Source organism: Papaver somniferum, chromosome 2 (assembly GCF_003573695.1).
Source record: "Papaver somniferum cultivar HN1 chromosome 2, ASM357369v1, whole genome shotgun sequence".
In the NCBI taxonomy this organism is placed as follows: Eukaryota; Viridiplantae; Streptophyta; class Magnoliopsida; order Ranunculales; family Papaveraceae; genus Papaver; species Papaver somniferum.
Genome location: NC_039359.1, coordinates 167,075,797 through 167,096,190, shown reverse-complemented (window position 1 = coordinate 167,096,190; position 20,394 = coordinate 167,075,797). Strand labels below are relative to the sequence as shown.

General features: G+C 38.1%; 1 protein-coding gene across 3 annotated transcripts; it reads right to left on the bottom strand.

Moving 5' to 3' along the window:
- Nucleotides 1–1,232: 1,232 nt before the first annotated feature.
- LOC113349697 (protein SABRE-like) lies at nt 1,233–18,546 on the bottom strand. Of its 3 annotated transcripts, XM_026593721.1 has the most exons (24): nt 18,130–18,546; nt 17,126–17,237; nt 16,665–16,937; nt 16,047–16,312; nt 15,221–15,443; nt 14,591–14,761; nt 14,403–14,480; nt 13,986–14,237; nt 11,153–13,249; nt 8,123–9,986; nt 7,948–8,039; nt 7,328–7,424; nt 7,068–7,210; nt 6,771–6,889; nt 6,134–6,386; nt 5,331–5,555; nt 4,974–5,113; nt 4,335–4,407; nt 3,757–3,858; nt 3,495–3,659; nt 2,750–3,091; nt 2,491–2,658; nt 1,992–2,370; nt 1,233–1,881 (listed from the first exon to the last, which is right to left on the bottom strand). In XM_026593721.1, the coding sequence occupies exons 1-24, from the start codon at nt 18,198–18,200 to the stop codon at nt 1,724–1,726; spliced, it is 7,863 nt and encodes a 2,620-aa protein (XP_026449506.1). In that variant the 5' UTR covers nt 18,201–18,546; the 3' UTR covers nt 1,233–1,723. The 3 variants fall into 3 exon arrangements, with proteins under 3 accessions (XP_026449506.1, XP_026449505.1, XP_026449507.1); XM_026593720.1 differs by having other exon boundaries at nt 7,068–7,424; XM_026593722.1 differs by lacking the exons at nt 16,047–16,312; nt 16,665–16,937; nt 17,126–17,237; nt 18,130–18,546 and having other exon boundaries at nt 7,068–7,424; nt 14,591–14,756; nt 15,221–15,359.
- Between the last annotated feature and the right edge of the window lie 1,848 nt (nt 18,547–20,394).

The following is a 20,394-nucleotide window of genomic DNA, read 5'->3' as shown; positions in this document are numbered from 1 at the left end:
GAACCGGGACCTGAAAATGACCGGATATACTTCTAAATTAGTCCCAATTAGCTTTTTGTTGCTCAAAGTTATCTAAAGTACGTAAAAAACTCAATTTTTTTACATTTTCAGAGCTAATTACGGTTGGAATTTTGCTCATAACCAACCGTAAATCGAAGTTACGCGTTCATAAAAGATGAACTACCAACTGTAACTGGTTAAATTTGAAGAAAACTCAATCGTAAAACCAGTTACGGTTGGTAACTAAATGCTCGATACCAAACGTAACTGAAGAAAATTCTCAGATATAAGAACATACGGTTGGTAATTGAACTATTACCAACCGTAACAACATCAAAATATCCAGTTACGGTTCGTAATTGAGTTTAAATCAACTGTAACTCACATAAACTCATAAATTTCAATTTTCATCTAAAACCCTAATTTTTGATAGAAATTAAACTTAAATCGAACAAAATAAACCAAATCGTAACTGGGTTTTCAAAACATACCTCATATAAGTCATTACACTACATTTGATTAATTTTCGAATCGTCGATTAATCGAAAACGATGAAATTTTGAGTTTTAATTGAGCTTACGGTTGATGGGAGGAGGAGAAGAGAAGAAGAAAGAAAACAAATTTTTAATTTAACTTTGATTTAGGTTAAAAAATGGGGGTAATCTAGTTAATTTACACCTCCCCTAACCAACTAGAGGGACATTACTATCACACTGCCGCCCCTCTAATAAACCATGCGGCCCCCTAACAGGTTACTTCTTTATGGTGTCGTGCCTTGAGCACAAAACATAAAAGCTGACTCTGGCAGTAGCTCCTTTTGAGTCCATTTTATCCCTTAAAAGATTATAGCCCGGAAGTGTAAAAGAAAACCTCACAGCCTTCTGGTCCTCTGGAAGATGCTTGGCTTAAGGCATCGCATCCAGATGTGGCAGTGGCGGGGATCCATCTGAGGCCATGAGGCAATTGTTCTCTCAGGTGCTGGCTGCCGGAAGGTGTTTGATGAAGCTTTTAATTGCTTGCCCTCCCAGACGAAGTTGCATACAAGGGAGACTCTGAACCCTCGTCGGATGTAAAGGTTAAATTTTCATCTCCAGCACTTTTAAAGCATTTATTTTCCCAGCGATCAACTGAGTGTCAGTCATTTCAACTTCGACAACAAATCAGTTGATTTAATAACATCACCTCAACTGATGGCCCTTGATAAACATTTTGAGCTGAGGAACTCAAAGTGTGAACCAAAGCTTGCCTCTTCTGAATCTTTCTATGTTATGAATAAAAGTTGGATTACAAAATTTTGGCATAGTTTTATCGAGCCATATAAAACAAAAACCCTTTTCTCAAAATACATATAAATGCATAATTACAAAACCATTGAATTCCCGGACACCAGAAATTCTATATTAAGACTATATCAGTATATAAACAAACATTGAGACAGAAAAGAGGCAGTTCTTTGACTGTATGACTGTTACACACATATACAACTCATTTGGTTCAGACTGGAGGGCATACATTTCACCTTGATCGACCAACTGTCAATGTATTCCACCCACGTTGAACACCTTCACCTGCCAACTGCCTCAGCCTCAGATTTCTTTTCTTATTCATGTAACTCCCGGTAACCGTCGAACGTTTCATCCAACAGCATCACCGTGACAAATAATTTAGGATAACTTATGTGGATTTATTGACACGGGACATAGTACATTGAGCAAACTAATCATCAGCCTTTTAAAATCAGCGACTGAGGAGGAGGATGTCTGGGAGAATCATTAAAGTCTTCGTAAGGAGAGGACCCTCTGCTTGATTCGTCAGCACTTTCAACTGGTGATGTCTCCCTTGGAGAATCTGGAATAGAATCTCGCTGATGAGAAGTTCCACCTGCGATCAATAAAAGTACACTAATTAGCTAAGATTCTGCTTTTTAATAAACAAAGCCAAACTGCATACACTGTTGGGAATGAATAAAGAAAATAGAAAAATGGGTCCACCTTTCTGCCCTCTTGAGCGGAATTTTTTTGTATGCCGTCTAATAAGCCGTTTAGCTTTTGTTATTGTTAGTTGCCTGGCGAAGGGAGAGAACTCAGCATCACTTTCACTCCAATCACCTTGATAATCATTCTCTCCATCTCCCCTCATGGTCCGCAGGACGAACGCCTTGGCCTTGCGGCGCTGCGAATTGAAAAGTCCCCTTATGGAGGTAACAAATCCATCACCGGCTCCATCATTTGGTCTCTTGAGGAAAGATATAGGGAGATCGGGTTTCCCAGATTTCTCTCCATCGCTGTCGCTAAAATGAAGATCGGTATCAGGAATACCAATAATCGTGGGTTCCTTATGGGTGTGAGCTTTGTCTTTGAATTTCTTACCCTGTTGGAGTGCAGAGAATCAGCAAGTCAGCAGAAAACAATTTACTTGAAAAACTTGACAAAATACCGTTGCTGTCCCTATTTGAAAGTATCTAACAACCATTAAGCATAACTCGTCTACCTGCATTCCTGTAACAGACTTTAAAACCCCCCAAATGATATGCTTCTTAACCCTCGAAAATAATCTCCTCCAAGTGCCAGTGAACTCAACACGGTGAAATGAATCCATCAGCAATCTCAAATCACTCACTGCAAATCTAGATCCTTCGTACGTAACCAGCAATTCTACCTACAGTGCAGTAAAGTACTAATTGTTAGACAGCATCAAACAATTTCAACCATAATCTTCGCTTTGACATTTCATGTTATACTGAACCAACCTGACTTATCTTGATATTATGAAACTCCATCATCTTTCGAGGCCTGGTTCTTTTGTCCTCTGGTGCTTTTCCAACCTTCTTTTCTTCGTGGGAAGGACGACCAGGTTTAACTATCTTCGGGTCTTTTGGCTTATATCTCGAGGACTCATCCAAATGTTCTGTTGTTGAACCAAGGGGACCACTTCTTGAAGAGATGCTTGAGGAGTGAGCATGCAGGATTAGTTCATTAGCCACAGACTCTGCGACATTTTCCTCCCAACTTCTGTCAAATGAAGATGTTCGCCTCAGTTCTGGCGTAGTACCGGGAATTATGTTCCCTTTTACATTTTGTGACTTCGATGTCTGCATCGAGAACCAAGTTGCAGCTCAAAAACTACAATATTTGATATTTGACATAGAAAGGGCACTTTCAGATTAAGCACAAGAATGATGCTCCTTGAAATAACTCGTACAATAGAATTATCAACTGTTAACTCACATTTTCTAACTTGAGATACCAATAATCTGATTGGTAACTAGTGTACATCCCTATTATGCACAGCCTCTCAACAAGATATTTCTTGCAGGCTCTCAATCATTTGATCAGCAGTTCTGATAAGTTGATAAAATGGCCCTATCTATGGAACAACCATCAAATCTGAAGCTACATGTATACTATGTACAAATGTGCAGTTCTATGTCCATACCTAATAAACACCGCTTAGAAACCTTACTATTTTGCAAATGTGAATTAGATAGTACTTACATGGGAAGTGTCGCCATGAGAGGAAGACTGACTACCAGCAGAAGCGATAACTGATGCACTTAATTTGGAGAAAAAATCAGAGTCTTTAGTTACAGATGGTTCATGACCAGATCCAGTTTTTCTTACACGTTTTGAACCAGCAGTAGTTGAAACCTTCCAAACTTCCTGCACTTGCAGGGATCCAGAAAACTTTTCAGTGGGCCATTAAAAATTGATAAAGATGCATCAGAAACATGCATATATAAGTAGATAGATGGCTTGCCTGCCGTCTCTGTGAATCGTGTTCTTCTTCTGGAAAAAGATACTCCCACATCATTCTGTACATTGTCTCAGTCAAGTGTATTTTCAGTGGGTAGATATCTACCTACATAAAATATATAGAACTTTGTAACTGTTAGTGCAACCAATTATGAACTCATCACAGTGCAAAAGAATGATGTTAAGGCCCAATGCACAAACACTGTACCCTTCAAGAAAACTAGAGCACCTAATTGGAAGACAACACACCAGCAAACAACACTGACATAATTCCACAAGCTCGTGATATGATTTTCAAGATTGTTAATAGGTGAACCAATATCAAATTGCGTACCCACAAATACGGGCATATTAAAAACTTCGGTGGTTGTAAGAAAATGCACCAACTTACTTGACTAGCTAAGAATGATTTTTACACTATGGGTACTCAAATAATTCCTAATATTAGTGCAGCTACTTTGGAATAGCATCCATTTTCAAGACCAATTTCCTGAATATTACCTTCAGATTCTTATTCCATGTTTACACTCACAACATCAGCATAATTATGTAAAACGTTTACTCAAAAGAAGAATTAATGACCTGGAAAAGTTCAAGAGCTGAATTTCCATCCTTCGGAGCTCCTTGCCTTGAATCTACGCGAAGCATCACATTTCTGCAGCCAAAATTTTATAAGCTTAGATGCTGTATATTTTTGCTTATTTAGAATATGCAAAAAAATAAGATAGTAGCTACCTCCATTTCTGAAAGTCTGTTCACAATCAAAAATACAAAAATATAAAGGAAGAATAAGGCTATCATTTCATCAAACTTCTGCTATACAACAGCTTCCACAAGATCACCGAGCATTATATCAACAGTTATACGGGTACACATAAATAAACCTACACATGGTTAGAGGTGTATCTCCGTCACATTAGACAGAATGTGTATTCTGCACATGCTGCTAGGTGGCTATTGCTTGATTAACATAAGTTCGAGTTATTACAAGATGTAACCAGATTGCATCAATTACTTGGCAATTTATTATTACATAATTTGGTATTCATGAAAAAAAAATTATTGTTATCCAATTACAAAGTATTTAATTGCCTTGAACCAACATGCTAACAACGGTGTCTGATAATTGGTATACCGGTTTCAAAAAAAGGACCACTGTAAGAGACAACAAAAGCATTCGAGAAGGAAATGATGAAATTGACTAATTGCGGTACCACTTACTTTCCCCATTCAGCAGGAGGATTCCATGCTGCTAACAGCGTATCAGATTTGGCATTGGGCAAGCAGTTCCTCACAACAATTGACTTAGTTGTGAATTGAGCAATACCAACGTCCTTGTAATCTCGGTCGAAATCATAAATCTGCCAGAAGAGGTGTCAGAGGGATTTACAAAATGTTCATTCAAACATAACTGTTCAACGTATGTCTGGCAAATGCCAGGTGCAACACAACCATAACAATATAACAACCCTGCTGTGTGTGGCTGCGTTGAAATACATAGGGAGGTCAAGGGTGTCATGTGCATCAGGCACAGCATGCTGAAATGAGAGAGAGAGAGAGAGTTGTCCTGTCAATTACCATGTTATTTATCTCAGCTTCAGCAAAAGGTTTGCCGTCTGCAAGCATTCCCCATACTACTTTGTTGATTTTCAAAGAAATACGCATTGCATAGGAAGGGCTTTTGTTCTTCTCCTTCTCCATCAGCCGTAACTGTGCAGCTTTCTGAAGAGCATCCCTTAACGCTGCAGATGCTGCCTTTCTTGATTTTTGTGTGTTCCCCAACTCTTTCTTCAATCCATGAACCTGAAAAATTAATACTTGTAAGAAAATACCTCCAAAACCCACAGAAAATACACTAGTCCAAGAATTCCAATTAGATGGAAACTAACATAGAATTTCTGAGCAACAAATTCAATTTACTCCAAAGCATTATTCTTCGAGATTTTGAGAGTTGGGATAGTTATGATAATAACAAGCATTTAAATTGTTGATTATGCTGAACTGAAGTCAACTTTTGTCGGGGCTAAGTTTGTAACAGTTCTACTTGACGAGGAAATCCAGATTGTAATTAGATCAAAATTGTGTCATATAGTAAAATCCTATTTATTTTAGACTTTGAATGAGCAATATAACCAGCATTTTTCGGTTGATTTTTAAGGGATAAGCTTGTAATGATCCTATTTAGAAAAGAATTCTAGATTGTGACAGGATGAAACTTGTGCCATATGGTAAAATCAGCATTAACAAGTAAATGGAACAACAAACTAGACATATATATGGTTTCTGTTACGATTTATGAGGAAAAGGAAGCGTTAGTGTCAGGTTAAAGAAAGATGTAAATGGTTTTGCGGACAAACTAGTTTCAAGAGCTCCCATCTTACCAGTGTAGATATTCCACCTTTTACCATCCATAATGTATCTTCCTTCTCAGGAGATGGGCCTGAATCCCCAATGGTATTACAGGAGCTTAGCTTCCTAATATCATCAAGAAGTAACTTCCTTTCTTGTCCTGACTTTTCGAGACTGATTCTTGCAAGCTCTACTTCTTCAACCCCGTCTGGAACCACCTCGTCTGCCTCTTCCTCAACATCTTCATCATTTTCAGAAAGAGAAGAGATACTACTTTTCCGAGGCCTGGATCACATTATTTAAATAAGAAGAAGTTAAATCTAAAAACATGACGGCATCACATTAGTAAATCCACATAGCTACACCATCAACAAGGAAGTTACCTATATTGTAAGGGCATTAACAAATCTTCTCAAGAATTAGAAGAGCTATCAGCAAAGAGAGACCGTAATATATGCTTCTTAAATGTCTTGAGCTCTTATAAAAAAAACTAGAGCATGTAGAAAGGACAGACATAACCCGACAGACTAATAGATTCACATGTGCATCAAGTAGAGCACATGAGGCCATGTGTGGTAATAGGCTGTATAATAGAAAACTAATGGTGGAACTCAATCTAGATATAGGGAGAAGAAAATTTAGCAAGCTAGAAATACGAAGTATCCTCACTTGGGAAGCCTAGCAAAGAGCAGGTTGGTCAGTACATCCAGCATAACTTGAAACTGGCGAGATGTCATCGTTGCAGTTATATTAGGAGAATTGAAGGTGAGCTCTTTTAATGGCTTCACCTGCAAGAGAATAAATCAGAAAGGCTTCAAACAGTAAATTTCTCAGCTCACAGTTTATCTACTATAGACAACACATATAGAAACAAAATAAACAAGGATATCTTAAGTGCTCGAATTCAAGAGAATTATTTCCAAAAAGAAATCAAATTAAAAACCCTAGAAAAGATCTGTAACCAACCTTCAACTCTGGAGTTCCACCTTTGTGCCTTGTGTACCTGAAGTACATCGTACAAGGCATAAATACTCTTTCAAGTAGAGCACCTGTACGTTTAACTTTCGGAGAACTCCCAAGAATTTTCGGCAGCCACTGTATTCCCGCACCTGGATCAACATCAGTTGGTGCAACATGAGCTTGGACATGCTTCAGCATCACAGACAATTCCACACGTTTCCAAGTCATTTCAGGTTGACATTCAGGAATATTTACAGTTTCAGTACCAAGTGCCTGCTCAATCATCTCCAAACCAACATGGAGAACTGAATGGAATGACCGAGCTAAGACACGACCACTGGCTGCAGCAAGGAGAAATCTTCCCTGGTAAATTTTTAAACAATAGCACATATATAAGTGTTGTTTCCTCCAAAACACTTGCATTTGAGCAAAGAAAAGGAAAACATTCCCCCCCATTCCCCCCATTATGGAGGTTCTGCCACACAAATCAAAAAAGTAAACCCCATAATCATAAGTTGAGTACGACTAAAAAAAAATGACAGCGAACATGGTTAGCCACTGATGCATATTTCTCCACTGATACAAACACGAACACACACTTAATGAGAAATATAAATCTAAATAAGCTGAAACCGTTAAGCATATGATTGACGCGGCATAAGATGTTGACATATTTCCATAGCAGTATGTTTAGCATATATGAAATAATCAGTGTAGAGAAGATGGTGCAGGAAAAGCTATCCATGGTTTTTGGGATGCCAGTTAGTAACTGAAGTGTGAAGAAGACAACTAAATTATAATTGAAGTAGCAAAAGTTCAGATATTCATGTAGCAGTATGTGACTATGTTATCCCAAATATGAAATAAAACAAGCTAGTAGACTCACATTAGCTTCCTCGGAGTGAAGATTAAATTGGGGTTGAATAACATTCACCATAAAATGCCGAGTACCTTCCTCCTCCGAGTCATCATTCTTTGCTGTTGAAAAACCACTTAACTGTCTAAACCTATTTTAATAATTATGCTAAGTGATTTTTAAAACAGGTGGCATTAGGACTTACCAAGTGCGGCAAGGGCTGAGCTCTCTATATTAACGGTATGTGAAGAAGATGGATGTGAACCCACAGCATCTGCATGTTGTGGAGAAGGATGAGGTGAACCTTGGGTAGTTAAAGGTGAAAGCTTACTAGCTTCATCTTGAGGCTTTTCAGCATCATCGTGAACTTGGTTTTCCTCAAGCAACTTCCTTTGTGTATACTGCCGAGAAGGGGAAGGCTTTGGAGGCTGAAATGCTTTGGATAGTCCGCCAGCAAAGGACCAAACAGCATCTCGATTTTCGATAGTCCATAAAAGCTTCAGACCATAGACAAAAACCCGCTGACAATTGTCAGCAATTACCACATTAAATCCATCATCATCACTTGGATCAGATCTTGTATGCTCATCACTCTCACTACCATTTTCAAACTCAGACCTAACATATGTCATCTCTGGGTTTCTTTTACCTGCTTCTTGCCATGATAATAATTTTGCTGGATCAGCCTTTGGAGCCTGCCTCCGTATGGTAAAATAGTCAGATGATAACAGAAACCCATCATCTTTGTGCTTCTCTGTGCCAGCACTCATATAGTTAGACTTTTCACTGTTAACTCCATCAACGGATTGCATACCTTTTTTTGCCATCTGAACCTCTTTCACTACACATGTGGAATCTTCTTTATTGATATACGCCTTAAGCATGTGAAGGTCAACACCCTGGTAAACAAGATCAAGAGGATCACGCTTTGATTCAAAAGTGAACTTTTGCCTTCCACGACCATAACAGAGTTCAACTTTCAGCTTAGTCATTGTAAAAGTCAGTCCTCTCGCAGGATCGTCGTCATCTAAAGGCATATGTTTGATACAAGTGGGCATGGAATCAATACGAAGCATAAATTCTGTCATCACCTTGTCAAGAGACAAGTTGCCTGATCTGGCAATTCTTGGAACTCCAAAACGAGGCCACCGAGAAAAGGTACGCAACTTATTGGGAGGAAGATAGTTGAGATTCCAGAACTTATTTAGCCAGGCTAAGTCATGAGCTGCAACATTCAAAATAGGTGAATCCTTCAAATAGTGCTCCGATTTATTTGCTGAACTGTAGGCAGCTCCATCCAACGCTGCCTGTTCTCCAATAGTAGAGGATGGGGATTGTTTCTCACATACGGGCAGTGGGGGGCGAAAGGAAATATTCCACCGAAGGGACAGTGAAGTCGATCTGAAGGGGTCATAGACTATTGTACGTGATTTTCCTTCAACAGGAAGTGCCCATAGATAATGGTAAAGAGGTTTGCCAGAGTCACATTCCCAGTCCATGGTAACAACAATACTCAAGGCAGGAACTACAAGAAAAGGACCAGGCACACCATCAGGAAGTTTTAAACTGCAACTGTTAACTAAATTCACCAAGCTGCTCAAGTAAACATTGAAATCCTTTGCTGAAAGAGAAACCTGCCCATCTGACTGAAGAATTTCAATGTAACCAGAGACAACATGAAGTTTGTCAACCTTTTCATAAGGATCGGTTGTCCCGAGAATTTCCCATCTTGTCTCAGTAAAGTATAAACCAATATTTCCATGCACATAGTTCCTTACTTCATCCCACCATGGTAAGCTCTTCTCCTTTTTAGGTGGAGGAGTTTCTGTGACAGGATTCCTCACACTTAAATTAGCCCTACGGAGTGCTACTGTAAAAGCATAGCTTATATCAGTGAAAGCGGGTTCAAAACCCACCCCATAGCCGATATCTGCCTTCTGAAAATGTAAAGGCAAATCCAGATATGTTTTCATTGGTGGAGTTGTACCACTCACTGAACGAAGCATTCGCACCTTTCTCCAATTCCCAATATACACATCCTGTTGCATTTGCGGTTGGAAACATGTTGCCTGCAACCAAGAGAAGATTAGTTAAAGAGTACGTAGAAACACCTATATACTATGGAAAAGAAACAGATTGTAACTGAAAGCTCTGCTCATTAAATAAAATCTCAGCATCCTGAACATGTAAGTACTAAGTAATTACTTAAAGACTCCAGAGTATCCTAACTTTCTATGAGGTGCTGCAGGGGAACTTTGTTCTACTACTTGCGCAAGAATGAAACTTCTGGTACCTAAATGGAAAGCAAATGAGAAACATCAACAACCAGGCCCACACCCCAATTATGGGCCCACTTCCAAGTGGATAGTGATGCATGTCAACTTCCTAAACCTAAATCTTTTCATAGATACACCTCATGCTTATGCGAAGTTTTTATTGTGGGTTCTTCCTTGTTCGCCCTCAAACCAAGTTTTGACATATCTGTATTCCTGAACCAGAAACATTTATATCTAAGAGCTGGTATAATGGTGCATCATTTTCTAACTTAAGGGCATGCATCATTCACTATCTGCTGCATCTTATGAAACATGGACATGATCCTTTTAAAGCAACAGTCTACTTCCGCAGAAAAGAGGAATACTTCTTGTGCCTCTGCATTTTGTCACATCACTCAAAAAGGAATTCCCTTGGAGGCACTTTACAGCAAGATGATATTGACGACTGTGAGGTCCTTTACTCTAGCATTCATTAACTTTTGTCCAGACTTTGGACAAATCCCCTTATTAAGATCTTGATCTCAGCTTTAAATAAGGAGATTAATTACACAGTGGTGTTAGTGACTCTGTACTGACAGTGCTTTATGAGTGCATATTCTCAGTATAAACATTATTTGACAGTAGATGATCACAATTGCTCACAGTTCTGGCCGTGCTTACCATAGCAACGGAATTACATAAATTATTCAATGAGTGCTACCTTGTTCTTGTCTCATTTAATCAAACAAAAACAGATATGCATTTCAAAAAAATAACCTCGAATTATGACTCATTTCTCATCATTGAATTCCACACATGGGTAACAACATAAAAAACACAGTAATAAAAGGTTAATCAGATTAAATACACAGAAAAGAATGTAAAGCAAAAGGAAAAATAGGGATGAATTTCCATGACAAGGCAAATGAGCAGGCTGAAACAAAAGAGCAATGCAAGAAAAGAATGGTATAGAAACATACCTGTTGAGCTAGGATCACACGCCCTTCACATTTACCACCACTCGCAGACAGAATTGGCAGGTAATTTCTTATCTTTACAACAAGAGAGCCTGTATTCAAATTAAAATTTCTTCCATACATTCTGGAAAATGGTATTTCATTTTCTAGGCAGACGGGATCAAGCTTCCTTACAGTTTCTAACATTCCAGTATTATCACCTTCAATTTTCTTTAAAGTTACTTCCAACTCCGTCGCACAAACAGAAAGAAGGGAAGTTTTTGTACTATTGAACTTGAAACCAGACTGGAACCCTTCCTTATAAGCACCTGATCCTTCCGTGGTAGCCAGATTCTTGCATGCCTGGTAATAAGACTGAAAGACCTGTCTATGGATTTCTTCTCTTAGTTTCTGGATGGCTGCAGTATCATTCAAATCAATATCAACTCCATTGTACTGAACCTTTCTGTCAGGACAAGATTCATCTGGCTCATTATTTCCAGAAGAATGAGTGTCTTCTGAAACAAGATCGTCAAGAAACTTCATCCTAACAGCCAACTCGCAAGCTTCATTTCTCATCAAATGGTAATGTTCTTCAAGCCAACCTTGCATGGGCTCTTCCTCGATATCTGCTGTAAGCTTACGTATACAGAACTTGAGACACCCAAATTTTGTCGAACTCGGCTTTTTCGGTTTCGAGCTCTCTTTCTTTGGAAAAATAAGGTTAGTTTTAGCCTTGCTGACAAGCTTCAAACCTCGAATCATGTCCTCAACAGCATCCTCAATGGCACGCAACTGCAATCTGTAAGGCATGCATATATGAACATCAAGACCTTGAATAACCCAATCCCACGTCTTAGTTTGAACTTTTGAATCGGAAGAACTACTTGAAATATTGGGAATTCTTGAAACTTGCATTCGACTACTTTTAAAGACCCTAGCTTCATTAAAACTAAGCATAAATCCCTCAAGAAGTACTCCGATACGAGCATTCTCAGAAAAGATTGATTGAACCTGAACCTTTACATCTACACCATCTCCAGCCTCAGCAGATATGTTCAACATCTCCACATCGATGGCATAAACAGATTCTCGTTTCTTGTGTTGTTTGTCAGATTGCAGTGAGTCAACATCAGCTTTTCTATCTGAACCTACATCTTTACCACTGGACAGCCCTCCCTTCGCTTGGTTAAGTTGCTTCTGGTTGTGTATCAGTAATTTCATGTGCAACATGAGCTCAAATAGTGATAGATGTACATCAGGCTCCCACCTGACGGAAATATCAGTAGCACTAAAAAGAGAACACACAGCGATATCACTTTGACCACCAGAACGACGTACAAATTTCGCATTCTGCATGTCAAATAAAATTACTTTTTTCCCAGGCTTCTGTTCATCTAGATATTCCTGATAACTAGATCTAGCTCTTTCAAGATCCGTCTGTACGGAGCTTTTCTCCTTGTTCACACACAGACTGAAATGGAAGATGTCAAGGGATATGGAGTATTTCAGGATTTTGCACCCATTGGACATAGTGGACGCGATAGTTGCTGTCCGAGGTGTACCATCAGCACAGGCATCAATGATTACTTGACCACCTTGTGATCCATAATTTACACGCTTTGGGTCAGCAACAACTGCATCTTCCACACCCACATCACCGCAATAATTTACAGAGCACTGCTCAAGATTCAGTTTTATAAGCTGAACCCCTTTCCCAGACGGTTTGGCAGCTTGAACACCTCTACTAGGTGTTTTTCTTTTCCCAGCAGAGAGACTTTTAAAAAGTGTTTGAAAGGATATTGCAGTTGATATCAGTGATTCAAGACGCTGAAAACCTAGGTATACACCCATTCCAGTGACATCAATGGAGAGAACCAACTTACGTTTACCAGAGCCCCGTTCTTCATGTGATTCTGACTCTTTTTTCCCCCAATCAAGAATTACTTTTGCTATATGCATTAGTGAGCCTGTATTTGTTTCCGCACCAAAAAGGCTTTCCTTCAAACGTTCTCGATGTTCATCAGCCATGTGCAAATGTAACTCACCAAGTTCCATGTGCACTGACGTACCCGTACTTGCTATGTTATTTGCGAATACATGCGACGATTGCGAACATCCCTATAGCATAAAGAGTTAATTATCAGTATCAACTAGTCACCAACTACTGCATTGATGCATATCATAGCACAAAATAATGGTATGATCAAGCATTGCAGATCAACTGAACATAGATAAATAAACAAAACAAAAAGAAAAACACGTTTAAGGAACATTCACATCGAACGTACTTATGACTTATGAGAAGAGATGGTAAACACGTGGTATCTAGGCCAGTAAGAAAAGCTCTAAGATATGTTGATAAGTTTTCTGCCCCTGCATCATATGTTCATTTTTTCGACAATACTACAGCTGAGTCTTTAAAATAAATAATACTACAGCTGAATATGGATGTGGCTGTCTAAGAGTAGCAAAATAGAAAAACATATAACATTTACCCTGCCCAAAGGTCAACTGCAAGCAAATAACAGAACAAATCAACCACCACAACTCGGCCCATGATGAACGCCAGAACTTAAACATGAACTTTTCATCCTAATACCCTGGTTAGTATATACTCTTCTTCCACATTCATAGATTGAGAAGCAACCAAATTATTCCCAGCATTAACCGAAGGGAAAGGAATAAATGATAAATAAAGGAACCAGCTCAAAGTACAGATACGACAGTAGCCGCTCCTGGAACCGAAGTATTCCAATCATATAGTTGTGACACCAACAAAAGCGCCTTCCTAATCCTAATATGCTATCAGCTAGCAGATAAGAGCTTTAAAGAATGGAGAAGTTGTAGAACCTACTTGATACAGTGGTGAACCGCTGATACTGTAAAGCACAATAGTCATCTCTGGGGCTGAAACAGTGCATGTCCACAGGACAAGATTGAACTCAGTAGCTTGTGACTTTTCAGGCATGGGCCTTTCCTCACGAAGTACCATTTTCTTCTTTTTTGACAAGTGAAGGCTCAACCATGGTCTTATTCTACTCATAATGATGTTGCATTGGGTACCGCCAAGCTTGATGTCAACTTCAGCTCTAAGAGGTGCTTCTGGCTGAAGGAAAGGCATCATAAACCAAGTCAATGGGAATTTCAGTAAGAAGGCATAGACATAGATCACAGCTGCAACTACGTTAGACACATATACAAATAGTCAACTGGTTAAAAAATGTGCCAACTGTGTTTTATAAAGAAAATGCAACTCTAAGTCTAAGCTTACTTGTATAGGAACGTAAAAAGAAGAAACCACGGCAAGCTTCAGGATTTCCAATATAGAAGTACCACCTTCTCTAAAAAGCTGAAAAATATGATGGGGAAATAATGAAATTCACCAAATGGACAATTGGCAGAATGTGATAAACAAATTACTAGTACCAATGAAACTTTTAAGAAGGATAAACCAGGTACATGTATTTCAATGAAGTCCAATTGAACGTCAAAGCGTGTACTTTCCCCCATGTCTTCAATGAATGGTGACTTGCTGCATCTCAAATGAATCCCGGTGACATTACTCTCATTAAAAAGATTTTGAGCTCGGTGCGCAAACCTCACATCCAGTTTTGGCAAGTTGAAGCTAACCTTCCAGAGAAAAAATAATATTTGTTAATTGATATCTACGAAAGTTCAGAAATTTGCTATACTTATTTCTACCATGACCTCTAAACTGAAACTATTTCAAACTTTCAAGTGTAGGTAAACCAGGACACAACTGAGTAAATAAACGAAAAACCTAGAGTATAATGATGCTTACTTAACCCTTGTGTAATTATTGGACATTGCCTAATTAGCTTTCAAGTTTCAATGCAGAATTTTAGTTTTACTTGACAGTGCAACTTTATCTATTAAGAGTTAATTGGTAAGTCAAATTCTGCTTATTTATTAACATATAAAAGAAGACTAGATTTTGACAGAACTTTTGCGAAAGAGAATAATGCATGTTAATATAAATATCTTACTGATCCTAACTCTCAAAAAAGGAAAAGAAAAAAGATGCTCTCCTTTAACTGCAGATTTAACTCCAGGTTAAAGCTAACTAACCTTTTCCGGAAACAAGGAGGTGTACTTTTTAAGTGACAGAAGTGCCTTTTGTTTCTTTTCCAATTTAGAAGCTGCCTTCATATCCAAATTATCACCTCCAACTTTATCCTCCTTGGAAAAACTTTCCATGGGAGCGTTATTCTTTACAAACATCTCCTCATTTAAGTTCACTGAGACTTCACCGCATGTAAAATCTACATCCCGGATAACAACACCTACTTCCCTGTCAACAGTACATAGCTTCAATTCTATCATTGCTTAAATAAGATTACCAATATCATGAGCATGTTATGAGAAAAGGGAACCCTTAAGGAACCATGTGGTTTATACTCTTTAATTTAACAATAAAAACATATCAATCCGTATTATTTGATTATACTTTTATTACTGCTTCATCGTATATTTTGTGAACAACCAAGTATGCAATCGTCTAGGTTACTCTGTACATGATTTAAAATAGGTCTGCGGAGCTCAACTCATCCAGGCCTTTACCAGTTCCCACTGCAAGGCCGAAATACAGCCTGAGAGATGCCTGAGCATAGTGCTCAATCCCTCAAAAGACAGCAAAAATCCACAGGAAGTTAATAATGACATAAATTAATAATTTAATAGTAATACTCTTCCTTTTGATCTAGCACTCATATCATGGAGATAATCCATACCAAAATCATTACTAGCATCCAATCAGAAAGTATGTATCTAAGGCCCTTCGACAATCAAGATTGGACGTTATACTTTCAGTTTCAGAAACATCCCAAGTACGCAAAACAGTTGTGCCAAAAATACAAAGATCGACAAATTCAGAATGCCAAGAAGAAACTCTCACCTATCATGCCCGAATTCGCAAGAGAGTGAAAATTCCTCGCAGAAGAAAGCAGCAGATCCCCTCTCAGCCATATCTGAGGATAGTTGACCCTCAGAAATACTTCCTCCTTGGTTATAATAGGATGACTGGTCATAACTAAGCCGTGATTCCCCCATGTGAACAAGTATAGGTTGAAGATGCAACTTGACAAGCAGATTGGATTTCGATCCACCATCTTTAGATATGTCCAATCTCAGATCCTTAACTTCAGTAATAGCTTTTGGCACCTGGCACGAAGTAAAAACACAGTGAGTGCACTGGGTGATAGCCCATCAAGTGATATGAAACAAAAGACAAACAGATTACAGGGACGTGCCAAAATGACTTATTTCAGTCCACCAACCTGAGACATCTTAGTTAGGGCTTCAGCGAACTAAACCTAAAATCGTGTCAAAAGTGAAAAGATTTACCACAAACCAACAATTATGTTCTTCACAATCTTCCACTACCTTGAGTATTTATATGTCACAACTCAAAAGCGGAGCAGAAACTCACGCTTCGAATTATCAGCAACCACAAACAATTTAAAAAAAAAAAGTGATAAACATTTTACAAAAGAAGTACACAGCACATGCTTACCTTGACGATTAGTTCTGTCACAGAAACTGACAAGAATCTTGCCATGTTGGCCACAACCATCCACTTTCCTCTGCCAGAAGAGCGAGACCTCCCCGATTTACTCCGAGATCTAGCCTTCTTGACACTTTTGGCTGGAGTCCGAATAACAATTTCCAAGTCACATATTACCAGCTGCAGCTTTGGGTCCCTAGAAATGAAACCAACCCCAAGCTTGACCAGAGACTGGCGTAGACTTAGCTTGATTTCACCAACAGATACAGATTCCACAGCACCCTGACAGACATCAACAAATTTAATGACTAACATAGATGAAGTGCATCGCCAAATGGTGCTATCAAGTATCAAAGCACGGGGTTTAGACAAAAATGTCATGGTGTTAAATCAAGGTAATGCGAGAGAAAAGCTTTACAACCAGAACAGATTACCAATGCAGAAGATTCAAGGCATAAGAAGAGAATAACCTTTTTAAATTTCACAACCACATCACGCAAACAGTTCCATCCAGCAACACGAAACCCCACAGATGCTCCCATTACACGGCTTAGGATCCAAGCCAGCAACCTTGCGGCAAATCTGAAATAAGAAGAATATTAGTAAAATAAAATGCAATATAAAAATGTTGGGAATACTTCAAGCATGCCAAAAACAGAAGCATTAAGACCACAAACTTATATGATTGTAAACCATTCCACAAGTAACAACTATCATTATCTAGACCAAACTCATGCGCCAAAATGTGTGATTATGCAATCTAAATCAGCTGGCAAAAGTGTTAGTTTTGGTCTTTTTACTTCATGTAGGTTATTACGTAATTTGTCATAGATTCCAAATCATAACAGAAACTGTGTAGCAAGGAAAATTCATAGATCCATATCTTAAACATGAAGCATCATATTCCTTAATGTTGTGCAGCTCTTCATGAGGGGATTAGAACACACCATACCCAAAACATATGGAGATGCGAAAGTTGATTCAAAATCATAATACTAAACTTTCCCGGTAAGTAATTGCTCAAAAGATGTTCCACGTTTATAGTGTTATTATGATCATGTTACTTTCACTTAGAAGTTGATTATCTATGCAAGAGGTTACACTTTTATGATACTTAATCTTGTTTTCCAAAACCCCATGCCACATTACATTAAAACATTCAAATTTGGTAACCTTGATTTCAACCTCAGCAATCCTCATCTTTGGGTTCACTAAAATGGACCATTTATAAAAATGTACTACACTTGAATCTTCATGCACCTCATATTCTAAATACAGTAGAATTTTTTTCAATACTCCACATATCTATAGAAAAATTCAATTCCGATTGGCATTGTTTAAATCAAGAATTCCAGAATAATTAGATCAAATTTCATGTCTAGACTAGAACATAAATAAACACACAAAAAAGGAACCCAAAATCGCCAAAAACTAGTTTCAAGTCCAAATAACAATGTGAAAGAAGATGACTTACATGAAAACGACCCATCCAATAACGGATAGAAGTAGGAAGAGGAACAAAAATCTGATAGGCGAAAAGGCCATCTCCTTGTACAAAAAATTAGTCGATCTCAATCAATTTACAATTACCAATTCCTCGAAAAAAATCATTTCCTCCACCTCCACAACCACAAGAATGTTCCTCCTTCACATCATTAAGAAAAACCTAATTCCGTTTTCAAAATTCTCCTCCTCCATTAATTCATCATCAAGAATGCGTCAAAGAATTGTCATCTATCATCTAGACTCTAGGGGGAAAGAAGTTGGAGAGTGGTAAGATCCGTGACTCCTTGTAAGATGGATCAGCAAAAACTGAATGGAGAGAGAGAGAAGTGAGAAGAAGGTGGTGCTCTTGTCCAATGTGAGAGAGAAGTCTGGATCGAGGGAGGTGTAGAGTTCGCGGACATAAGGGGGAAAAAAAAAAGAGCACTACGTATTTCGTGCTTAATTTTCTCGTACGACGTGCATCATATGTCCCTTTCTTTTTTATAAAAGACAGCTTAATCCTCATTGACAAGCACTGACAAATACACAGGCAACCAAAGTAAATTTGAGTAAATTTGGAATTACAGTTACAATTTACCACTTAATCGCTCTTGCTAATGACCGTTACACTGCAAACCTTTCAGAGTGAATAAAATGTGGTCCAGAGATCATGGTGGGTTTGTTTGCAGAATTCACGTTTCCTGGAATTTATAATCCCATGGGATTACAAATTTTGGGATTCATAATAAATCCCTTGTGTGTTTGGTTACCCAGTTATAATTCTTAGGATTTATAGAGTTTTATTGTTTTAAAGTCTTTGTACCGTTTGGTATTACCCCTCAAATCTTAAAATTGCATATATATGGGTTTTAGAGTTAAAAAAATAGTGGGTCCACAAATCCCTTGATAAGTTTCCCAGCAAATCTTAGGGGGGAGGGGTCGGACTCCACATGGAGGAATTGCTAGAAAACTGATTCCCATAGGAAACATGATTCCAAGGATTTAAGCAACCAAATATACCGAGGAAAACGTAATTCCACCAAATCCCCTGAACCCATAAATTCCACATTTAAAATTCTACATCCAAACCCACCATAATTATAAATACCTGGAATTTTAACCTACATGGTTTTGCGACTATTAGACTATCAAAAAATTTATTTAATACCAAATGTATTTTGAGGAATCGGAATTACATGCACTTCGTATACCTAATGAAATCAATAAGGTAAGATCTCAAATTGGATTGTTTAATTCTCATAATAATAATCCTCTTGATCAGCAGTTTGCTAGATTGCATAATATATTCAATTATTGGTATAATGTTTGTAGAAATACAGCTTACTTTGACCAAAAAACTAATTTCAGGAGGAGAAAAACTCAGATTTATTTTATTCAATCTGATATCCGCATTTGGTTGACTGTGAGAGTAGACATTCCTGGTAATCTCAAATCTCATTTTCTCAATATGAGCAGAACTTCTAATCCTCCTTTTCCTTATAGTTGTCATGATTTATAACTGATGAAGACAATGCTAAACTTGTTTAATCTTGCTAGAAGATATGTGAGTTGTTGACAAGGGTTCTTATGTTAATCAAATAAACTCCTTTCTCTGGTTAGATCAATCTATCCAATAACTACTGAAGTTTAGATTCGCTCTCAATCAATATAGATCTCAAAGATAAACTATAGAGAATGTCGATCTTACGCAACTAATCAATCAGATCTATCAAAGATAAACTGATTCTAGTTGGATCCCAGCCGATCAACGTTTGTGCACTGAATCCACAGGATACGAAAACTAATAAGAATTCTTCTTCGTCGCCAAATATTTTATTGCTTTCAAATACCTGCACAACATCACTTGAATCCTCTTGTGATCAGTCGCACACATAACAGGATTTGTTAACAATGGATTATCACAAGATGTCTTTAGATCTAACAACAATTCTAAAGATCATGTCGATACTCTGATCTAGTCTGAGTGAATCTTGTATCACAAGAGAAGATTCTCAAGAATAAACAAACTAGGTGCAATCAAAGTTTCAACAACCGCTAGTCAATCAAATCAATGATCGAAAACTAATAGCACTTCAATTATCTAGTTTCCCACCAACACTACTCGTAGAGATTCTTGATCCCACAAAAGTCTTTAAACGAGCGGTCGTAAGAGATTTCACCCAATTAGGATACTTTCCTCTCCGAATAGACGGCTCCACCAGAAACAACAAGAAATGAAGTTTACATGGCTCTT

Excerpts from the sequence above, each read along its gene's own strand:
- LOC113349697 (XM_026593720.1), bottom strand. The coding sequence starts at position 18,200 with ATGGCCTTTTCGCCTATCAGATTTTTGTTCCTCTTCCTACTTCTATCC. Across the intron at positions 16,938-17,125 it reads TGGTTGTGAAATTTAAAAAG|GGTGCTGTGGAATCTGTATC; the intron begins GTTATTCTCTTC and ends GATGTCTGTCAG. Across the intron at positions 5,114-5,330 it reads AAGCTGAGATAAATAACATG|ATTTATGATTTCGACCGAGA; the intron begins GTAATTGACAGG and ends CTCTTCTGGCAG.